Source organism: Panthera tigris, chromosome A2 (genome assembly GCF_018350195.1).
Source record: "Panthera tigris isolate Pti1 chromosome A2, P.tigris_Pti1_mat1.1, whole genome shotgun sequence".
NCBI classification, from domain to species: domain Eukaryota; kingdom Metazoa; phylum Chordata; class Mammalia; order Carnivora; family Felidae; genus Panthera; species Panthera tigris.
This window is the reverse complement of record NC_056661.1, coordinates 6,871,807-6,894,937: the sequence shown is the minus strand read 5'-3', so window position 1 is coordinate 6,894,937 and position 23,131 is coordinate 6,871,807. Positions and strand designations below refer to the sequence as shown.

General features: G+C 39.0%; 3 protein-coding genes across 3 annotated transcripts; all 3 read left to right on the top strand.

The window, feature by feature from the left end:
* LOC102967436 (olfactory receptor 7G1-like) lies at window positions 1–891 on the top strand. The gene has a single exon (XM_015541335.2). It carries the CDS (start codon window positions 1–3, stop codon window positions 889–891), a length of 891 nt encoding a protein of 296 aa, XP_015396821.2.
* Window positions 892–5,034: 4,143 nt separating this feature from the next.
* Window positions 5,035–6,250, top strand: LOC102953818 (olfactory receptor 7G1-like). The gene has a single exon (XM_007090709.2). The coding sequence runs from the start codon at window positions 5,056–5,058 to the stop codon at window positions 5,989–5,991; it is 936 nt and encodes a 311-aa protein (XP_007090771.2). The 5' UTR covers window positions 5,035–5,055; the 3' UTR covers window positions 5,992–6,250.
* Window positions 6,251–12,795: 6,545 nt separating this feature from the next.
* Window positions 12,796–13,779, top strand: LOC102954107 (olfactory receptor 7G1-like; the record flags this gene model as incomplete). The annotated part of the gene is made up of 1 exon (XM_007090710.2): window positions 12,796–13,779. A coding segment is annotated over one exon (984 nt), but the record flags the coding sequence as incomplete, so codon positions are not given.
* Window positions 13,780–23,131: the final 9,352 nt, after the last annotated feature.

The window sequence follows — 23,131 nt, the reverse complement described above, 5'->3', positions numbered from 1 at the left end:
ATGGAACTCAGAAATGAAACAAGCATTCTAGAATTTCTTCTCATGGAAGTGACAGAGAATCCAGAACTGCAGTCCCTCATCTTCAGCCTGTTCCTGTCCATGTATCTGGTCACCATCTTGGGAAATCTGCTCATTGTCTTGGCTGTTAGCTTGGACTCCCACCTCCACACCCCCATGTACTTCTTCCTCTCCAACCTGTCTTTTGTTGACATCTGTCTCACCTCCACTACCATCCCAAAGATGCTTGTGAACATCAAGACACACAGCAAACCCATTAGTTACACAGGCTGCCTCATCCAAATCTGCTTTGTCTTCGTTTTTGCAAGTTTGGACAGTTGTATTCTTTCAGTAATGGCCTATGATCGCTATGTGGCCATTTGTCATCCACTGAGGTACAATGTCATTATGAACTCCCATCTCTGTGGCCTTTTGATTCTTCTTTCCCTGTTTATTAGCATCGTGGATGCCCTGGCACACAGTCTGGTGGTGTTGCAGCTGACCTGTGCAGACCTCGAAATCCCTCTCTTCTTCTGTGAAGTTGTTCAGGTCATCAAGTTCGCCTGTTCTGACACCCTCATCAATAACATCCTGATATATTTTGCAACTAGTATATTTGGTGGTATCCTTCTGTGTGGAATCATTTTCTCTTACACTCAGATAGTGTCCTCTGTTTTGAGGATGCCACCAGCAGGTGGAAAGTATAAAGTACGTGTGGGTCTCACCTCTCAGTTTTCTTTGTTCTATGGGACAGGTTTTGGAGTCTACATTAGTTCTGCCCTTGCTGACTCTTCCAGAAATGCTGCAATGCTTTCAATGATGTACACTGTTGTCCCTCAAATGATGAACACTTTCATCTACAACCTGAGGAACAGGGCATGGAGGGAGCCTTGAGGAAACTGATAAGTAGAACTTCTCTTCTGTGACTGTGTTATCTGCGTGGACTGGGGTTTCTAGAATGAGTCAAGGTGACAGAAATATTGGGTGAGCCAGAATGCCTGATTCTTGCATCCCCAAGTTCTTCTAAAATGACTATAGAACATGATGGGTAGTTTCATCTTAACTTTGGGTTGAAACTTTATTTGTTCTTTGTACAGTTCTGTGATGTTTCAAGAATGAGTTCCATTGTCAAACTCAGTTTCTTTGGTCAGGTCCATAAAGCTGAACCCAAGGTAGGGCATTTAGTGATTTTGTTTGAACACTCAAAGAAAAGAAGTTGGATGGATCATGGAGAGGATCCAAATAAGTCTGTTGTCATAGAGACAAAATTCTGCCAATTCCACAGATTATTATACTTTTTGAACTGCACCTCGAAAATAAGCCTGCTATGACACACAGGAGGAGCTGATCTTTTATACCTAATTTGGCAATTGCCTGAGTGATCACTGGTAAACTGTATCTGTGCAAAGACACTATCAGCATCTACTACACTCAGTTTCATCATCTGTAAAATTGCTATAATCTGATTATCTCAGTGGTTTGAGATGATACTGAAATGATGTATCTTAATTAGTAAACAAAACAAAACCAAACCCTTTGTTCCTGCTAAAAGAAAGTAACTGTGCCTCTAAAAGACACAAGCAATAAAGAATGTTATATATATATTTTAAGTTTTTATTTTAATTCCAGTTAGCTAACATATAGGGTTATATTAGTTTCAGGTGTACAATATAGTGATTCAACACTTCCATACATTACCTGGTGCTCATCATGAGAAGTGTCCTCTTGACCCCATCACTCATTTCACCCATCCTCGCCCCCCCACCTCCCCTCAGGTAATCATCAGTTTGTTCTCTATAGTTAATCTATTTCTTATTTTGCCTCTCTCTCTTTTTTTCCCTTTGCTTGTTTGTTTTGTTTCTTCAATTTCACATATGAGTGAAATCATACAGTATTTATCTTTCTCTGACTGAGTTATGTCACTTAGCATAATATTCAAGTGCTCTGAATGGCAAGATTTCACTCCTCTGAAGCAGCCTCCAGGCTCCAGGCTCCGAGCTGTCAGCACAGAGCCTAATGTGGAGCTCGAACCCATGAACTGCAAGATCATGACCTGAGCCAAAGTCGAAATTTTGAATCTGGCCATTCATGGAGCCCTTGAATATATGATATGATATGATATGCTATAAAAAATATAATAATATATATAATATACCATGTCTTTACCCATTAGTCTATCAATGGACACTTAGGCTGTTTCCATAATTTGGCTATTGCAAATAATGCTGCAATAAACATCAGGGTGCATGCATGTATCTCTTTAAATTAGTGTTTTTGTATTTTTTCGGTAAATATCCCGTAGCACAATTACTGGATCATGGGGTAGTTCTATTCTTAACTTTTTGAGAAATCTTCATACTGTTATCCACAGTGGCTTTACCAGTTTGCATTCCCACCAACAGTGCATGACGGTTTCTTTTTCTCCACATCCATGTCCATGCCTATGGTTTCTTGTGTTACTGATTTTAGCCAAGGAATGTTATATTATTTTTTTAATGTTTATTTATTTTTGAGAGAGAGAGACTGAGCATAAGTGGGGGAAGGGCAGAGAGAGGGAGACACAGAATCCAAAGCAGGCTCCAGGCTCTGAGCTGTCAGCACAGAGCCCAATGCAGGGCTTCAACTCACAAGCTGTGAGATCATGACCTGAGCCAAAGTTGGACACGTAACCGACTGAGCCATCCAGGTGCCCCTGGAATGTTATATATTGTTAAAAAAATTTTTTTAATGTTTATTTATTTTTGAGAGAGATGGAGACAGAATGCAAGTGGGTTAGGGGCAGAGAGAGAGGGAGACACAGAATCCAAAGCAGGCTCCAGGCTCTGAGCTGTCAGCACAGAGCCCAATGCAGGGCTTCAACTCACAAGCTGTGAGATCATGACCTGAGCCAAAGTCGGACGCTCAACTGACTGAGCCACCCAGGTGCCCCAGAAATGTTATATATTCTTGATAACTACTTAAGAGGTAGGGAATATAGAGGAAAAATTATTCATTTTTCCATGTGGTGATTGTGTCTAGGGCTTGTTTCCATCACGGGCACTGATGGCTGCAACAGATACAGGCATCTTATCCAGATATGATGCCCGAAGACAGACGTCTGTCGAACTCTGGCTCTATTGTTACTTGATATTGCCCGGAATCATCCTGAATATATCCCCTTTAATCTATTCTCTGAGAATAGGATTGTATGCCATCCACTTAATGTAACCTTGGTGTGGCAAAAATAATTACTGATTGTATGAAATGTAACTCCTGCTGATGAGTCTACCCTCAAAAGCATTGTAAGCACTTAGGACAACGCATGACAGGTAGCAAGTACTCCACAAGATTTAACTGTTATCATTGTGTTCCATATTTTACATGGCTTAATATAGCCTATATATTCTTAAGTCTTGTCTTCTCACATATTTTTACCGCTGGCTTCAGCAATTTGCTTCATTTTGTTATAGTTATTGTTTTTTAATGTTTATTTGTTTTTGAGAGAGAGAGAGAGAGAGAGAGAGAGAGAGAGAGAGAGAGAGAGAGAGAGAATGAATGAATGAATCTGAAGCAGGCTCCAGACTTTGAGCTGTCAGCACAGAGCCTGATGTGGGGTTCGAACCCATGAACCACGAGATCATGACCTGAGCCAAAGTCAGACACTTAACCGACCGAGCCACTCAGGCACCCCTCTTTAATTTCTTTCATAAGTGTTCTATAGTTTTCAGAGTACAGATCTTTTACCTCTTTGGTTAGCATCATTCCTAGGTATCTTACTGTTTTTGGTTTTAAATGTATTATTTATATCAATATATATGAACTATACTTTCACAACTAAAATTGGTATCAGACTTACTGATGTCATTCTTTGGATAGAGATCCCTTCATTAATAGCTAAAAAAAAAAAAGCAGACTGCATTTCAATTAGTGAAGGATGGTGTACCTATATTTGCAAAGGATTGAAATGGAGATGAACAGACCCAGGTGGACATGGTGTACACCTGGCCTTATGGGGTCAAGAAAGCACCATCTGTAATTCCACCGTTCTAGAGTCTTGGTCTTTAAGGATTTACACTGCCCTGGGATCTCTGGGACAATACAATTTCTTGGTTAATAAGGAGCTTTGGAAATTAAACCTCCAGGGATACAGAGACTGCAATCTGCCTGTGCCCATCTCGTTCAACAATTCCTCCCGTGAAAAGTAGTAGCATTCCTGAGTCTCCTCCCATAGATGATCTGTCTTGTTAGGAGCTTGGGTCTCACTCAATCCCTCTGCCCTTCCTGAGGGCAGATCTTCCATACGGTACATCAGAGATGGCAGTCATCCTTCCACTATGATGCCAACCAGGTAACCTCACACCCCTTACTCAATGTTTGGAAATGAGGGCAGGTGTTTGACTACAGGTTCATCCAGGGGAAGCTGTGAAGAGAGCACACACACCACATGATTGAAACCAACTCACCCAGGGTCCTCCCGTTTGTCCGTTGTCTTCTTCACGTGTTTCCTCGTGCTTTTTATTAATGCTCCATTTACTAATATCATATTCACTCTCGAGTGTGGCCAGGACCATTTCTTCCTGAATAGAAATCTGTCTTTCAAAAAACATGATGACTGTTATAAAATTTTCTGACATTTACTTGCAGTTTAGAAGTGGTAGGAGGGCAGGAAGTTTGGAAAAGTTCACCTTGACATATGTATGTATTATCTCAGTTGTCTGCCTATGACATCTCTGGGGATCCAGACAGACTCTTAAGCTGCCTCACCAGTTTGTTTCTCTTTATAAAATCACCAAATATTTTAATAAACAGAACATCATAAACAATGTAGTTGTAAAAAATGACTACCTAGTCATCCTTTCCAGACTTAACAATTGTTGATGCCCTACTATATCAGCTTCAGTCTTTTTCATTTTTAAAGAAACAGAATAATACACATACAGAAGGCACCCATATCTTATTCCTCTCTATTAGTCTCCATCCCATCCCAAGATGGTTTTTGCCTCCAGTGATGCTCCTCCTGCCAATCTCGGAAACACACATTTGATTAAATCTATCTTTTCCATCAGATTAATCACCAATATGGAATCTAGAAATGACACACGTGTTTCCGATTTCCTTCTCATGAAAGTGACAGAGGATCCAGAACTGAAGCCCTTTCTCTTTATTCTGTTTCTGTCCATGTACCTGGTCACCATCCTGGGAAACCTGCTCATCGTCCTGGCCGTCAGCTCGGACTCCCACCTCCACACCCCCATGTACTTCTTCCTCTCCAACCTGTCCTTTACTGACATCTGCTTAAGCACAACCACGATCCCAAAGATGCTGGTGAACATCCAGGCCCAGAGTCAGAGCATCACTTATGCAGGCTGCCTCACCCAGATCTGCTTTATCTTGGTTTTTGCAAGTTTAGAAAGTAGCCTCCTTGCAGTAATGGCCTATGACCGCTATGTGGCCGTTTGTCATCCACTAAGGTACACAGTCATCATGAAGCCCTGCCTCTGTAGTCTGCTGATTCTACTCCCCCTGTTCATTATCATCGTGGATGCCCTGGTGCACAGTCTGATGGTGTTGCAGCTGACCTTCTGCACAGACGTCGAAATCCCTCTCTTCTTCTGTGAGGTTGTTCAGGTCATCAAGCTCGCCTGTTCTGACACCCTCATCAATAACATCCTGATATATTTTGCAGCTAGCCTATTCGGTGGTATCCCTGTGTGTGGAATCATTTTCTCTTACACTCAGATAGTGTCCTCTGTTTTGAGGATGCCATCCGTGGGCAGAAAGTATAAAGCGTTTTCTACGTGTGGGTCTCACCTGTCAGTTGTGTCTTTGTTCTATGGGACAGGTTTGGGGGTGTACATTAGTTCTGCTTTTACTAACTCTTCCAGAAACACTGCAGTGCTTTCAATGATGTACACTGTTGTCCCTCAAATGATGAACCCTTTCATCTACAGCCTGAGGAACAGGGACATGAAGGGAGCCTTGAGGAAACTGATAAGTAGAACTTCTCTTCTGTGACTGTGTTATCTGTGTGGACTGGGGTTTCTAGAATGAATCAAAGTGACAGAAATATTGGGTGATTCTGAATGTCTGATTCTTGCATCACCAACTTCTTCTAAATTGACTAGGTAACATCATGGGCAACTTGATTGTAATTTTGGGTTGAAATTTGATTTGTTCTTTGTATAGCTCTGTTGTATTTCAAAAATAAGTTTTCATTCCTAAGCTTGGTGTTTTTGGTAGGTTCCTCACAAGCTGTCCCAAGGCAAGGGTTATACTGAAATGTTAAAAGAGAAGTGGGAGAAGTTGGATAGGTCAGGAAAAGGATCAAACAAGCTTGTGTTTTATAGCAGAGATTTGATTCTGCCTAATCTCATGGTTAGGGCCGTGTGGATTATACTCCAGAGACAAACCAATTGTGAGACATGGGAGGAGCTGTTCTTTCATACTCCAGTAATTCCTGATACCTGTCACTGGTAAACTGTGTCAGTGCAGGGTTAACATCAACATTCACTATACTCAGTTTTATTGTCTACAAAACTGTTATTATGTGATTATCTCAGTGGTTCGAGATTTTGGTTACACCTTTGATCCTGATCAGTGAGGAAGCCATCGTTTCTACTAAGACAAAGTAATGCTGATTGTAAAATGCCAAAATAATAAAGATATTTGTATTTCCCTGATGATGAATGATATTAAGAAATTTTTCATATGTCTGTTAGCCATCTGGATTACTTCTTTGGAAAAATGTCTATTCATGTCTTCTGCACATTAAAAAAAATTTTAAATTTATTTATTTAAATTCAAGTTAACATACAGTATAGTATTGGTTTTAGGAGTAGAACCTAGTGATTCATCACTTACATGTGTCACCCAGGACTCATCCTAATAGGTGCCCATCACCCATTTAGCCCATCCTCCCACCCAGCTCGCCTTCAGCAACCTTCAGTTTGTTCTCTGTATTTAACTTCTCTTATGGTTTGTCTCCCTCTCTGTTTTTATCTTAGTTTTCTTTCCTTTCCCCTATGTTCATCTGTTATGTTTCTTAAATTCCACATACAAGTGAAATCATGATATTTGTCTTTCTCTGACTAACTTATTTCACCTAGCATATTTTTAAATTGGGTTATTTTGGGGGGGGTGGAGTTTTATAAATTCTTTACATATTTTGCATACTATCTCTTTATCAGATATGTCCTTTGTAAATATCTTCCCCCATTCCATAGGTTCCCTTTTAGTTTAATTGTTTCCTTCACTGTGCAGAAGCTTTTTATTTTTACAAAGTCCCAATGGTTTATTTTTGCTTCTGTTTCCCTTGTCCAAGGAGACATATCTAGAAAGAAGTTGCTACAGCCAGTGTCAAAGAGGTTGCTGCCTGTGTTTTCCTCTAGAATTTTTATGCTTTCAGGTCTCATATTCAGGTCTTTAATAATTTTGAATTTATTTTTGTTTATGGTATAAGGAAGTGGTCTAGTTTCATTTTTTTGCACGTTGCCATCCAGTTTTCCCAACACCATTTGTTTTTTCCATTGGATATTCTTTCCTGCTTTGTGAAAGATTAATTCACCATATTGTTGTGGATTCATTTCTGGGTTTTCTATTCTTTTCCACTGATCTTTGTGTCTGTTTTTGTGCTGGTACTGTACTGTTTTGATTACTACAGCTTTGTAATGTAACTTGAAGTATGGAAATGTGATGCCACTGGTGTTGCTTTTCTTTCTTGTTTTTCATTTTACAATCAGAAAGAATGAAATCTTGCCATTTGCAACTACATGGATGGTACTGGAGGGTATTATGGTAAGCGAAATTAGTCAGAGAAAGACAAAAATCATATGACTTCACTCATATGAGGACTTTAAGAGACAAAACAGGTGAACATAAGGGAAGGGAAACAAAAATAATATAAAAATGGAGGGGGACAAAACAGAAGAGACTCATAAATATGGCGAACAAACAGGGTTGCTGGAGGGGTTGTGGGAGGGGGGATGGGCTAAATGGGTAAGGGGCACTAAGGAATCTACTCCTGAAATCATTGTTTCACTCTATGCTAACTAATTTGGATGTAAATTTTAAAAAATAAAAAAATTTTTAATTATATCCAAGTTAGTTAAAATATAGTGTCATATTGGTTTCAGGAGTAGAGTTTAGTGATTCATCACTCACATATAACATTCAGTGCTCATCCCAACAAGTGCCCTCCTTAATGCCAATCACCCATCTAATCCATTGCCCTACCCACCACTCCTACAATAACCTTCAGTTTGTTCTCTGTATTTAAGAGTCTCTTATGATTTGCCTCCCTCTCTGTTTTTAACTTATTTTCAGAATTCCTTTGGCTATATGGGATCTTTTATGGTTCCATACAAATTTTAGGATTGTTTGTTCTACTTCTGTGAAAAAATGCTGTTGATATATTGATAAGGATTGCATTAAATGAATAGATTGCTTTGGGTAGTATAGACATTTTAACAATATTTGTTCTAATCCATGAGCATGGAATGTCTTTCCATTTCTTTGTGTCTTCAATTTCTTTCATCAGTATATTATAGTTATAAAAGTCTAGGTCTTTCACCATTTTGGCTAGGTTTATTCCTAGGTATCTTGTTGTTTTTAGTGTAAAACAAAATTGTAAATAGGATCAATTCCTTATTTTCTTTTTATGCTGCTTCATTATTGCTTCATATAAATGCAACTGATTTCTGTACATTGTTTTTGTGTGCTTTACTGAATTTGTTTATCAGTTCTAGCACTTTTTTGTTGGAGTCTTTTGGGTTTTCTGTTTAGAGTATCATGTCATCTGCAGATAGTGAAAGTTATTTCCTCCTTGCTGACTTGGATACCTTTTATTTCTTTTTGTTTCTGATTGCTGTGGTTAGGACTTCCATCACACACAAAAATAAACTCAAACTGGATTGAAGAACTAAATGTGAGACCTAAACCCATAAAAGTCCTGGAGGAAAACACAGGCAGTAACGTCTTTGACAATGGCTGTAGCAACTTCTTTCTAGGTATGTCTCCTGAGGCATGGGAGACTAAAGCACAAACAAACTATTGAGACTTCATCAAAATAAAAAAGGTTCTTCATAGCAGAGAAAACAACAGAACTAAAAGGCATCCTATGGAATGGGAGAAGAGATTTGCAAATGACACATCTGATAAAAGGTTAGTATCCAAAATATATAAAGAACTTATAAAACTCAACACCCAAGAACTAAATAATCCAAACAAAAATGAGCGGAAGACATGAATAGACATTTTTCCAAAGAAGACATCCAGATGGCCAACAGACACATGAAAAGATGCTCAATATCACTGACCTTCAAGGAAATACAAGTCAAAACAACAATGAGATATCACCTCACACTTGTCACAATAGCTAAAATCAGCAGCACAAGAAACCGGTGTTGGTGAGGATGTGGCGAAAGAGGAACCCTCTTGCACTGTTAGTGGGAATGCAAACTTTTGCAGCTACTGTGGAGAACAGTGTGGAGGTTCTCAAAAAGTTAAAAATAGAACTACCATATAATTCAGCAATTGTACTAACAAAAAATACAAAAAATACTAAACCAAAGGGATTCACGCATCCCAATGTTTATAGCAGCATTATCTACAATAGCCAAATTATGGAAACAGCCCAAGCGTGCATTGATTGATGAGTGAATAAAGAATACAATGAAATATTACTCAGTCATAAAAAGGAATGAAGCATTGCCATTTGCAACAATAGGGATGGAGCTAGAGAACATTATACTAAGGGAAATAAGTCAGTCAGAGAAAAATACCATACAATTTCACTCATGTGGTTTAAGAAATAAATGATGGGGAACCTGGGTGGCTCAGTCGGTTGAGTGTCTGACTTCAGCTCAGGTCATGATCTCGCAGTCCGTGAGTTCGAGCCCCACATCAGGCTCTGTGCTGTCAGTTCGGAGTCTGGAGCCTGCTTCAGGTTCTGTGTCTCCCTCTCTGACCCTCCCCCCACTTGTGCTCTGTCTCTCTCTGTCTGAAAAATAAATAAAAACATTAAAAAAATAAAACAAATGAGCAAAGGGAAAAAGGAGAGAGGCCAAACGAAAAACAAACTCATTTATTCTGTTTTACTTTTCTTCTTTTAAAAATTTAAATCCCAGTTAGTTAACATATAGTGTAATGATGATTTCAGGAATAGAATTTAATGATTCGTCACTTACATATAACACCCAGTGCTCATCCCAGCAAGTGCCCTCCTTAATGCCCATTGCCCATTTACAAAGAACAAACCTTCCATTTGTTCTCTGTATTTTAGAGTCTTTTATGGTTTGTCTCCCTGTTTTTATCTTATTTTTGCTTCCCTTCCCCTTTGTTCATCTGTTTTGAAGAAACAGACTCTTAACTATAGAGAAGAAACTGGTAGTTACCAGAGAGGTGGTGGGTGGGTGGGGCTGGGTTAAATAGGTGATGAGGACCATGATGAGCACCAGGTGATACATGGAATTATTGAATCACTGTATTGTGAACCTGAATCTAATATAGTACTATATGTTAACTAACTGAAATTTAAATAAAAACTAAAAAAAAATGGGAAAAAAAGTCTCTTCAACAAATGGTCTTGGAAAAACTGGGCAGCCACATGCAAAAGAATGAAACTGGACCACTTTGTACACCATACACAACTTTCATGATTTTTAAGTATGCAATTTAATGGCAAAATTACATTCACAATATTGGGCAACCATTGCATCTATTTTCACAGCTTTTCAGAATCAAACAGAAAATCTGTAGCCATTTAGCAATAACTCATTCTAATGTCACACAACCAGCCCTTGACAACCTCTAGTCTACTTTCTGTCTCTTATGATTTCTCCTACTCTAGATATTTCATATAAGACACATCATAAAATACATGTACTTTTGCATCTGGCTTATTTCACTTAGCATGATGTGTTCAAGGTTTGTCCATGTTTTAGCATGTTTCAGAACTGCATTCCTTTTTTTGTTGCTATATTTTTATTTTTTTTTAATTTATATTCTAGTTAACATACTTGGGGAGTAGATAAAGAAGACATGGTATATATACACAATGGAATACTACTCAATGATGAAAAAGAATGAAATCTTGCCATTTGAAACAACATGGTTGGAACTAGAGGGTACTATGCTAAGTGAAATAAGTCAGTCAGAGAAAGACGTATATCATATGATTTCACTCATATATGGAGTTTGAGAAACACAACAGATAAACATATGAGAAGGGAAGGAAAAATAAGATAAAAACACAGAGGGAGAAAAACCGTAAGAGACTCTTAAATACAGAGAACAAACTGAGGGTTTCTGGAGAAGAGTTGGGTGGGGGGATGGGTTAAATGGGTGATGGGCAGTAAGGAGGGCACTTGTTGGGATGAGCACTGGGTGTCTTATGTACGAGATGAATCACTGGGTTCTACTCCTGAAGCCATCTTAACACTGTATGTTAAATAACTTGAATTTAAATCTAAAAATCTTATTTAAATATATACATATAATATAGCATAAAATATATACTATTTAAGATATATTAAAATATATATAATAGATATATGAACTTGCACACTGTACTCTTACATCCCAAATAGGTACCAAAATTCTTGATGTCATTGATTAGAGAGCAATGTCTTTGTCCACAACTAAGACAAGAAGACTCTTATCCAATTAGAGAAGGATGGTGTGTCATTTACCAAGCATTTGAAATGGAGATGAGCAGACATAGGTGAGGAAAATTACATGGTGTGCACCTGGACACACAGGGTCAGGGAAGTCCTTCCTTCCAGAGTTTTGGTCTTGAAGGATTTGCACTGCCCTGGGATCTCAGTGACAATAAAATTGTTTGACTAATGAGGAGCTTTGGAAATTGAATCTCTAGGGATACAGAGACTGCACTGTGCATGTGACCACTTACTTATTTCAGCAATCCTTCCTATGAAAAGTAGTGGCATATCTGAGCCTCCTCCCATAGATAATGCATCTTGCTCAGGAGCTTAGGTCTCATTCAGTCCCTCTGCCCTTTCTGAGTACAAATCTCCCAGATGGTGCATTCGAGGGTAATGTCAATCATTATTACACTGTGATACCAGCCAGGTAACCTACATCAATGTTTGGAAATGAAGGCAGATGTTTTACTACAGGTTCATCCAAGGGAAGCCATGAAGAGAGTACATGTATTAGATGATTAGAACCAACTTATCCAAGGTCCTTCTGCCTATGCTATTCTTCATATGTTTCCTTGTACTTTGCACCAATACTCAGGTGTCTCCATTAATTAATGTTGTATCCACTCTCTAGTATGGCTAGGACCATTTCTTCCTAGGTAGAAAGCTGCTTTTTAAAAAAAATAAAACAAAACAGGATGACTGTTAAACAAGTCTGTGGCATTTACTTACAATTTTGTGGCAGTGAGAGGACAGGAAATTTGGTAAAGTTTACCTAATCTTCCTATTCCTGGTTCTCGACATAATTGTATATTATCTGAGTTGCCTACCTCTGAGGTCTCTGGGGATCCAGACAGAATCTTCAGCTGCCTCCCCAGTCTGTTTCTCTTCATAAAATTACCAAATGTTTCAAATAATCAAAATGGTACAGATAGTGCAATATTTGAAACTAGCTACCTCTTGATCCTTGTGGGAATTAACAATGGATGACCCTCTGGTGTATCAGCTTCAGGTTTTGTTAAAGGAACAGAATCACATGCATACAGACGGCACCTTCTTCTTAATCCTCTCTGTTAGTCTCTGTCCCCTCCTAAGACAGTGTCTGTCACTGGTGATGCTCCTCCTGCTGGTCTAGAAAACACACATGTGATTGTGTTGTCACTCCACCTTCTCCATCAGATTCATCGACAACGTGGGACCCAGCAACAAAACAGCAGTTTCCGAATTCCTTCTCTTGGGATTGACAGAGGATCCAGAACTGAAGCCCTTTCTCTTTATTCTGTTTCTGTCCATGTACCTGGTCACCATCCTGGGAAACCTGCTCATCATCCTGGCCGTCAGCTCGGACTCCCACCTCCACACCCCCATGTACTTCTTCCTCTCCAACCTGTCCTTTACTGACATCTGTTTAAGCACAACCACGATCCCAAAGATGCTGGTGAACATCCAGGCACAGAATCAGAGCATCACTTATGCAGGCTGCCTCACCCAGATCTACTTTGTCCTGGCTTTTGGTGGTTTGGAAAGTTTTCTTCTTGCGGCAATGGCCTATGATCGCTATGTGGCCATTTGTCACCCACTGAGGTACACAGTCATCATGAACTCCCACTTCTGTGGCCTGCTGATTCTAGTCTCCTTGTGCATTAGCACTGTGGATGCCCTGATGCACAGTCTGATGGTGTTGCAGCTGACCTTCTGCACAGACGTCGAAATCCCTCTCTTCTTCTGTGAAGTTGTTCAGGTCATCAAGCTCGCCTGTTCTGACACCCTCGTCAATAACATCCTGATATATTTTGCAACTAGCCTATTTGGTGGTATTCCTGTGTGTGGAATCATTTTCTCTTACACTCAGATAGTGTCCTCTGTTTTGAGGATGCCATCCGTGGGCAGAAAGTATAAAGCGTTTTCTACGTGTGGGTCTCACTTGTCAGTTGTGTCTTTGTTCTATGGGACAGGTTTGGGGGTGTACATTAGTTCTGCTTTTACTAACTCTTCCAGAAACACTGCAGTGCTTTCAATGATGTACACTGTTGTCCCTCAAATGATGAACCCTTTCATCTACAGCCTGAGGAACAGGGATATGAAGGGAGCCTTGAGAAAACTCATGGGTAAGATACCATTGTTTTTTCAGGAGTGTGTTGTTTAATTTCCCTATACTTGTTAGTTGCCATTTTTCCTTCTTACTTATTTCTAGCTGCACACTGTGATGGTCAGAAAAGACACTGTACGATTTCAATATTTTAAATTTATTGAAACTTGCTTTGTGGCCTTGATATGATCTATCCTGGAGAAGAATGGGTCTTGTACTGTGGTTGGATGGAATGTTTACATATATTGGTTTTGTTTGTTTATACTGTTTTTCAAGTTCTCTCATTGATCTATCCAAGGGCACTAACCTTTGTGGAAAGTGATGTATTGAAGTCTCTAAGTATCATTGTGGAAATGTGTATTTCTTACCTCACATCTGTCATGTTTGCTTCATGTATTTTGAGGCCCTGTTGTTTAGTCTATGTATGTTTATAATTGTTATATCATCTTGATTATTGACCTTTTAATCCCTGTCTCTGTGTATCTATTTATTTTCCATCTTATTTTCTTTGTTAATTTTAATATTTTTGACTTAAAGTCTATTTTTCTTCTCTGATATTAGTTCTTTTTTGGCAATGAATTGGCTGGAGTCTATTTTTCTATTTTTTCATTTAAAACCTATTACTGTTTGTGGATCCATAGTGAGTGTCATAAACAACCTATATTCACATCATGTTTCCTTTTTTTAAAAAATTTTTATGCTTATTTCTTTATTTTGAGAGAGAGACAGAAAGAATCTGGGGTGGGCCAGAGAGAGGGGGAGAGAGAGAATCCCAAAGAGGCTCTATACTGTCAGTTCAGAGCTCGACATGGGGCTGGAACTCACAAAGTATGAGATCATGACCTGAGCAGAAACCAAGAGTCTAATGCTAACCAACTGAGCTACCCAGATGCCCCATTCACATCTTGTTTCCTTTATCTTTCTTCCAATCTCTACCTTTTGATTGGAGAGTTTAATTACTTACTTTTAACATACTTATTAATAAGGAGATACTTAATTTTTCCTTGAAAAATTTTATTTTATTTATGTCTGATACCTTTTTATGTTCTTTATTTCTTCCATGAATGCCCTCCTTTCTTCCTTGCTGATTTATTGTAGAAATATTTTGGGATCCATTCTCGTTGTCTTTTTGGAATATATCCAAATAATTGTCTCTATGGTTATCATGGGCATTACATTTTATATGCTAAATTTATAAAAATATAGTTTGAATTCATGCCAGTTTTATTTCAATAGCATGCAAAACCTCTGCTCAAAACCTCTGCTGTTATATTGCTTGGTCCTTTCTTCTTTGTGTCACAAATTAAATATTTATCCATTGTTGCTGATAGTATAGATTTAAAATGTTTTACATTTTTTTTTTACAACCAATGGGAAATAAAAACTGGAATTATTAACCAAAAATACAGTACTGTTTTTTATTTGTCCATGCATTTATCTTTATCAGAAATCTTTATTTTTTTTCATACAGCATTGAATTACTGTGTAGTGTCTATTCATTTTAACCTGAAAGAATCTGTTAGATATTTTCGTAGAGCAGGCTTAGGGGTAATGAACTCTTTCACCTTCATTCTTCTGGGAATGTTTTACTTCTCCCTCATTTTTGGAAGAAAAATTTTGTTAGATATGAAGTTGTTGGTTGACAGTTTTTTTCAGCACTTTAAATACATCATCCCAATGCCATCTGGCCTCCATGGTTCTGATGATAAATTGGCTGTTCATCTTATTGAGGCTCTATCGTATGTGCAGAGTTGATTTTCTCATAAGTTCTTGTACGTGATGAGCTCCTTTCAAGATTCTCTTTTTCCCTTTGGCTTTGTCAGTTTGATGATAATGAGTTTTGGTGTTAGTATCTTTGAATGATCCTCCTCGGAGCTCACTGGGTCTCCTAGATTTGTGGGTTCATTTATTTCATCATGTTTGGGAAGTTTTTATTCATTTTATCTTCAAATAGTCTTTTCACTTTCTCTTCTCCTTCTGGGACTCCCATAATGCATATGTTTTTTCACTTGATGATGTCCTATAGGTCCCTTAGGATCTGCTCACTTTTCTTCATTCTTTTTTCTTTCTGCTTTTCAAAGTCAATAGTATAATAATAGCTCTGGGTATCCGAATCTCCTCTTTTTCACAGTTTTATTGAGAAATAATTGACATACATCACTGTATAAGTTTAAGGTATACAGCAGGATGGAGTGCTTTATGTATATTGTGAAATGATTAGCACAGTAGGTTTAGTTAACATCCATCATCTTATACAGACATAATAAAAAGGAAAGAAAAATATTTTCTCCTTGGGATGATACTTCTAAGGATCTACTCTCTTAACAACTTTCCTATATATCATATAGCAGTGTTAACTATAGTCATCATGTTGTGCATTACATTTTTCACACTTCCTTATCTTATAACCAGAAGTTTGTACTTTTTGACTGCCTTGCTCCAATTTTCCTCCACCCCCACCTCTCACCTCTGGTGACCACAAATATGATTTCTTTTTCAATGAGTTTAGTGTTTTAATTTTTTAGATTCTACATATAAGCGAGATCATACTGTATTTGGCTTTCTCCGTCTGACTTATTTCATTTAGCTTAATACCTTCAAGGTCCATCCATGTGTGTCCATTAATGGATGAATGGATTAAGAAGTTATAAGATACATATATATCACACACACACACACACACACACACACACACACACACTGGAATATTACTCAGCCATAAAAATGAGGAAATCCTACTATTTGCTCTTCAAAAAATTGTTGAAAGTGGCAGTAATCTTTATAGGGACTTTCCCAGAGTGTATTTGCAAAGACTTTAATTATTTTTTTTAATTAAAAGATTAAAAAAATTTAATGTTCCTTTTTGAGAGAGAGAGAGAAAGAGAGAGAGTGCACGCGCACAAGCGGGGGAGGGGCAGAGAAAGAGAGGGAGACACAGAATCTGAAACAGGCTCCAGGCTCTGAGCTATCAGTACAGAGCCTGAGCCTGGTGTGGGGCTTGAACTCAGGAATGGTGAGATCATGACCTGAGCTGAAGTCAGATGCTTAATGGACTGAGCTACCCAGGCGCCCCTAAATATTTTTTTTTAGTTTATTTATTTTTGAGAGAGAGACAGAGACAGCGCGCGCGAGAGTGCGCATGAGTGGGGGAAGGGCCGAGAGAGCGGGAAACACAGAATCTGAAGCAAGCTCCAGCCTCCAAGCTGTCAGCACACTACACTGATGTGGGGCTGGAACTTGTGAACCACGAGATCATGACCTAAGCCAAAGACGGATGCTTAATCGAGTGAGCCAACCAGGTGGCCCGCAAAGAGTGTAATTCTTACTGTATGTGGTCATTGAAATCTATATTCCTTCTTTTGTTCAGCTAGTGCTTTGACAGATTTCCTTAAATGCCAGGAGTGATACAAACAAACAGCTCTCTCGGTCTTTGTAGATTGGATCTGTGCTGCAGTACTCTTTCAACACTTAACCAGTTTGCACTGAATGTAGAGATCAATGTGAAAGTTTAGGATCTTCTGCTCTTTTAGAGTATATGTCTTGCCATGGCATGCATGTGGCTTTCTAAATTCTTCCATATACTTGTTTGCATTTTTTTAAAAAAATGTTTATTTATTTATTTTTGAGAGAGACAGAGAGAGTGCGAGCAGGGTTGGGGCAGAGAGAGAGGGCCTAAGCAGGCCCTACACTGTCAGCACAGAGCCTGACACAGGGTTTGAACTCACGAACCATGAGATCATGACCTGAGCTGAAATCAAGAGTCAGACGCTTAGCCAACTGAGCCACCCAGGTGCCCCTACTTAGTTGCTTTTAAACATCCTAGTTTCCTAAAGAAAAATTCTCCTGTTTTGCTCTTGGGCTTAGCAGAACTACATTATGTTTTGACTTTAATCTTTTACCATAGGTGTGTACAGGCTGCTAGTTTGTTTGGTGGTGTTTTTTTTTTTTTTTTGTTGTTGTTGTTGTTGTTGTTTTTTAAGCTCAAAGAATTTTATTTTATTTTTTAATTTTTTTTCAATATATGAAATTTATTGTCAAATTGGTTTCCATACAACACCCAGTGCTCATCCCAAAAGGTGCCCTCCTCAATATGTTTGGTGGTGTTTTTGAACCATGCCTACTATTTTTGCAGCCTGAGGTCATTCCTTGTGTCAGTCCTTCAGGTAGCTCCCAGGCCAGTTACAACAGACATACCGAATGATTTGAAAAAAGATCTACTCTGCCTCTTCACAATACCTGGACCCAGGTCTCATACTGAGAACACAGGCTGGGACCTTTTCTGAACTGACTCTTGTCATGCCGGGGAAGGGGAGGGGCAAGGACAGGTAAAAATGACACAACACTTTTCTACCAGTTAGAAATTGCTTTTTTCTTCATTGAGCACTCACTTGGTTGCCATAATTTATTTTTTTAGAGAGTCCTAGCAGAGAATGGACAGAGAGAGGGAGAGAGAATCTTAAGCAGGCATCGTGTCCAACACAGAGCCCAGTGTGGGGCTTCATCTCATGACTGTCAGATCATGACCTGAGCCAAAATCAAGAGTTGGACATTTAACTGACTGGGCTATGCAGGTGACCTGGTTGCTATAAATTTTGACTATTTTCAAGAGCTTTGTCAAAGTTGTGCCAATTCTGCTTGTTTTTTTTTTTCCCAGTGTTTCTGTGAGAGGACAAGACCTTTGGGCTGCCTAATCTGCCATTTTGCTGAGGTTACTTTTCCACGCATAGTTCATTTTGATTATAGGGAATACATTAGAAACTACTGAATATAACATGTAGAAACAGACTACAATGAGCCATACATGTAGTTAGTCTTTAGAATTTGCTTTTTAGGGTATATATGCTGTATTATCATGCATATTATCTCTTGCATTTTATAGGTTATGTATCTACCCATCCATCCATCCATCCATCCATCCATCCATCCATCTATCTTATCTATTCATCTCCATATAATAAACCATATTTTTGAGTTTAAATGTCCTGTCTGTCCTCCTTAGATTGTTGCCATAAAGGGTGCCTTTGAATGTACCTTAGAAAACAAGGCTAGAATCTAATTACAGAAGGGAACTGCATCCATGTATAAAAGAATCTTGAAATGGATGTGAAAAGAAATAGGTGGACAGACAAGAATCACAAACATTTGGCCTCCCGGGATGAGGGAATTAGTCAGTTGTAAGTTGTTCCTTCTCTGAGCCTTGTTCCTTAAGGATTTTTGCTACCCTAGGATCAGCAGAATAGCAAAAGAATTTGACTAAGGAGGGACTTTGGATATTGAACCCTGAAGGGCCACAGAGTGCAAATTGTCTGCCTGTGGCCACTCTGCTCAGGTCACTAGGTGGCACATGTGAGCCTTTACTCAGGGACCATCACTTTTGCACAACAGTCTAGTTCATTCTGTGTTTTCATTCTCCCTGAAAACAGGGCTTCCAATGATCTCCTTTAGTATCAAAGGGAAAGCAATGCTGAATGCCATTCCTTAGGCCTGGCAGCTAGGTACTCTGAAGTTCCCTAGTCTACGGTTTTCACCTAGGGAGAGGTGTTTGTCTACTAGTCCTTCGGGACTGTGGATGGGAATATGCTGAAGATGCCCTGATCATATTCACCTGTGAAGTGACTAATTATTCATCATCTGACATAAATATGTTCTTTTGCAACAATACCTAATAGATCTGCTTATTTTCTACCCTGAACCCTAGGGGCTTTTTTCCATCCTCAGGAGAAAATTTCCCTGGCACAATTTTGTGGAAAGTTCTAGAATTCTCTAAAATGTGTCTTAATTTCGGACACAGAATTGAAGTGGATGGTCAGCATATGTTTTTCCTTCCATGTCTGTTTTTTTTATATCCCTTTGTAGGGATGACCATTGGTCTTGACACTTGTGCCTGTCTATGAGGATTCTGACACAGGAGATGGACCAACTACAGTGGTTCACGAGTTCAAGCCCCACGTCTGGCTCTGTGCTGACAGCTCAGAGCCTAGAGCCTGCTTCGGATTCTGTGTCTCCCTTTCTGTCTGCCCCTCCCCCACTCTTTCTGTCTGTTTGTCTCTCTTAAAAATAAATAAAAATATTAAAAAAGGCTTTTTCAGTTTATTTATTTTGAGAGAGACAGTCTGAGTGGGGGAGGGGCAGGGAAAGAGGGAGAGAGAGAATCCAAAGCAGGCTCTGCACTGTCAGCACAGAGCCCCATGTGGGGCTTGAACCCACGAAGCCCTGAGATCCTGACTTGAGCTGAAACCAAGAGTCGGTTGCTTCACTGACTGAGCCACCCGTGCACCCCTGATGAACCTTTTTTAAAAAGTAATCTGCACACCCAGTATGGGACTGGAACTCACAACCTAGAAATCAAGAGTTGGATGCTCTACCGATTGAGCCATCCAGGCAACCCCTGATGAGTTATTTACCCTGAAAGCATCATTAGAGAAATTTTTCTAAATCATTGCCTCATAAGAATTATAGACAATATATGGATGCACCCAGGACTGAGCCAGTTAAGTCTTCCCTGTTTGGAAGAGTCTACCATCAATATCCTAAAAATATCTCATCTTAATCCAGGAAATGGGAGTGTCCTAGAGTTGATGCTGGTGCATATCTTCTGAATACATTCAGGAGGCTCTGCCCAAAGCTGCCTGACCCAAGCTTTAGTGGGGCACAATTAGAAAGAAAAAGGAGGAGTGCCTGGCTGGCTCAGTTGGTAGAGGATGTGACTCTTGAGGTTGTGAGTTCAAGCCCCATGTTGGGTTGTAGAGATTACTTAAAAATGAAATCTTAGAGAAAAAAAGAAGGAGGATTGAACTTGCATGGATGGGTTTTTTATAGTGTAACCATGACACATAATCAACTAATTAATTTCTAAAAGTGCTTTATTTTAGAGATGATTGACATGTAAAAAAGCTATACATACTAACATATACAACTCAATGAATTTGGGGTAAGTATACACTCATGAAACCATCACCACCATCAAGACCATAAACATACCCATCATTTCCCCAAAGTCTCCTTCCTTCCTCCCTCCCTTCTTTCCTTCAGTCCTTCCTTCCTTGCTCTTCCTTCCTTCCTTCCTTCCTTCCTTCCTTCCTTCCTTCCTTCCTTGTTCTTTCTTTCTTTCTTTCTTTCTTTCTTTCTTTCTTTCTTTCTTTCTTTCTTTCGCTATCCTATCATGTGTAAGGTGATTTCACGTTGTAGTTTTGGTTTGCATTCCTCTAATGATGAGTGATTTTGAGAACCGTTTCTTATACGTGTTGGCCATTTGTGTGTCTTTGGGGCAGAAATGTATTTTTAGGTCTTTTGATCACTTTTAAATGGGATTGCTGTTTTTTGCTATTAGTTTGGTTAGTAACTCGTTAACAAATGTATGATTTGCAAATATTTGTCCAATTTTGTGGGTTGTTAGTTCATTTTGTTCTTTCTTTCCTTTTGCTGTTCATGCTGTTTAGTATGATGTGTCCTAGTTGTTTATTTTTACTTATGTTGCTTGTGCTTTTGGTGCCCACAAACCCATTGCCAAGGCCATGCCAAAGGGCTTTATCCTTATGTTTTATCCTAGAAGTTTTACAATTTTAGGTCCTCTAAGTCTTTATAGTCCATTCGAGTTTATTTTTTTAATGAAAAAAAATTTTTAGTGTTTATTTTTGAGAGAGAGAGAGAGAGAGAGAGAGAGAGAGAGAGTGTGAGTGAGCAAGGGGTAGAAAGAGAGAGGGAGACACAGAATCTGAAGCAAGCTTCAGGCTCCAAGCTGTCAGCATAGAGCCCGACACGGGGCTCGAACTCATGAATGGTAAAGATCATGACCTGAGCCGAAGTTGGACGCTTAACCTACTGAGCCACCCAGGTGCCCTGTCCAGTTGATTTTTTAAAAATATGTATCTCTTTATTTTACTTTTTTTAAATTGGAGTATAGTTGACACACAATGCTAGGTTAGTTTCAGGCATACAACATAATGATTCAACAAGTTGATAAGTCATGTCATGTTCACCACAAGTGTAGCCACCAGTTATCCTGATACCTTGCTATCAAAATAACATTGACTCTATTCCTTATTCTGTGCCTTTATTCCCATGACTTATTCATTCCATAACTGGATGCTTGTATCTCCCACTCCCTTCTCTCATAAATAGAGGAAAAAAGATAAGGAAGATGTGATATACACTTACAATGGAATATTAGGCAGCCATAAAAAATATGAGATTGTGCCATTTGAGACAACATGGGTGACCTAGAGGGTATTATGCTAAGTGAAATAAGTCAGACCCAGAAAGACAAATACCATATGATTACATTCATAATTTTTTTTGGTAGGGTTAAGATATGCATCCAATTTCATTCCTGTGCATTTGGATATCCAGTATTCTTAACACCATTTCTTGAAGAGACTACCCTTTCCCTATTGAATATTCTTGGAACCCTTGTCAAAGATTAGCTGACTATATATGTGTGAGTTTATTTATGGGCTCTCTGTACTGTTCCATTGGCCTCTCTGTCTGTTTTTATGCCAGTATTCTACTGTTTTGATTACTATAGATTTGAAATATAGCTTGATATAAGGAAGTGTAATGGCTTCAGCTTTGCTTTTCTTGCTCAAGATTGCTTTGATTATTTGGGGTCTTTTGTGGTTCGATATATATTTTAGGATTTTTTTTCCCATTTATGTTTATGTATTGTATAGTGAATGGTATATATCCAGCCTCAGATTAAAAAAAAAAAAAGGCAGTCATCCTGGATTCCTATCTCTGGAGTCTTGGCATTGAAGGATTTGTACTGCCCTGGATCACAGTGACAGCAAAATTACTTGGCTAATGAGGAGCTTTGGAAATTGCATCTCCAGGGATACAGAGACTGCAATCACCCTGGGACCACCTGCTTCAACAGTTCTTCAGAAAAGAAGTAGCACATCTGAGCCTTATCTCATAGATGATCCTTGTTTCTCTGGAGCCCGAGGGTCACTCAGTCCCTCTGCCCTTCCTGAGTATACCTTCTATATGGCACATTCAGAGAAGATGTCATATCATTCCAGTACAATACCCACCAGGTAATCTAATGACCCTTCATCAATGTTTGGAAATGAGGGCAGGTGTTTTACTATAGTTTCATCTGGAGGAAGCTGTGGAGAACACATGCATCAAAGCCACCCATGGTTTTCCTGCCTGTCTGTCATCTTCCTTGTGCTTTGCACCAATACTCAAGGACCGCCGATTTACTAATATCATATGAATGTTTACTACGGCCAGGAACATTTTCGTACTGAGTAGAAATATGCTTTTTTCTCTAACAGGATGGCTGTTATAAAAGTATCTGCAATTGGTGGTGGGAGGCAGGAAGTTTGGTAAAGGTCACTTTATCTTCCCACTCCTGGTTCTTGACAAAATTACGTTATCTCAGTTGCCTGCCTCTGAGGTCTCTGGGGAT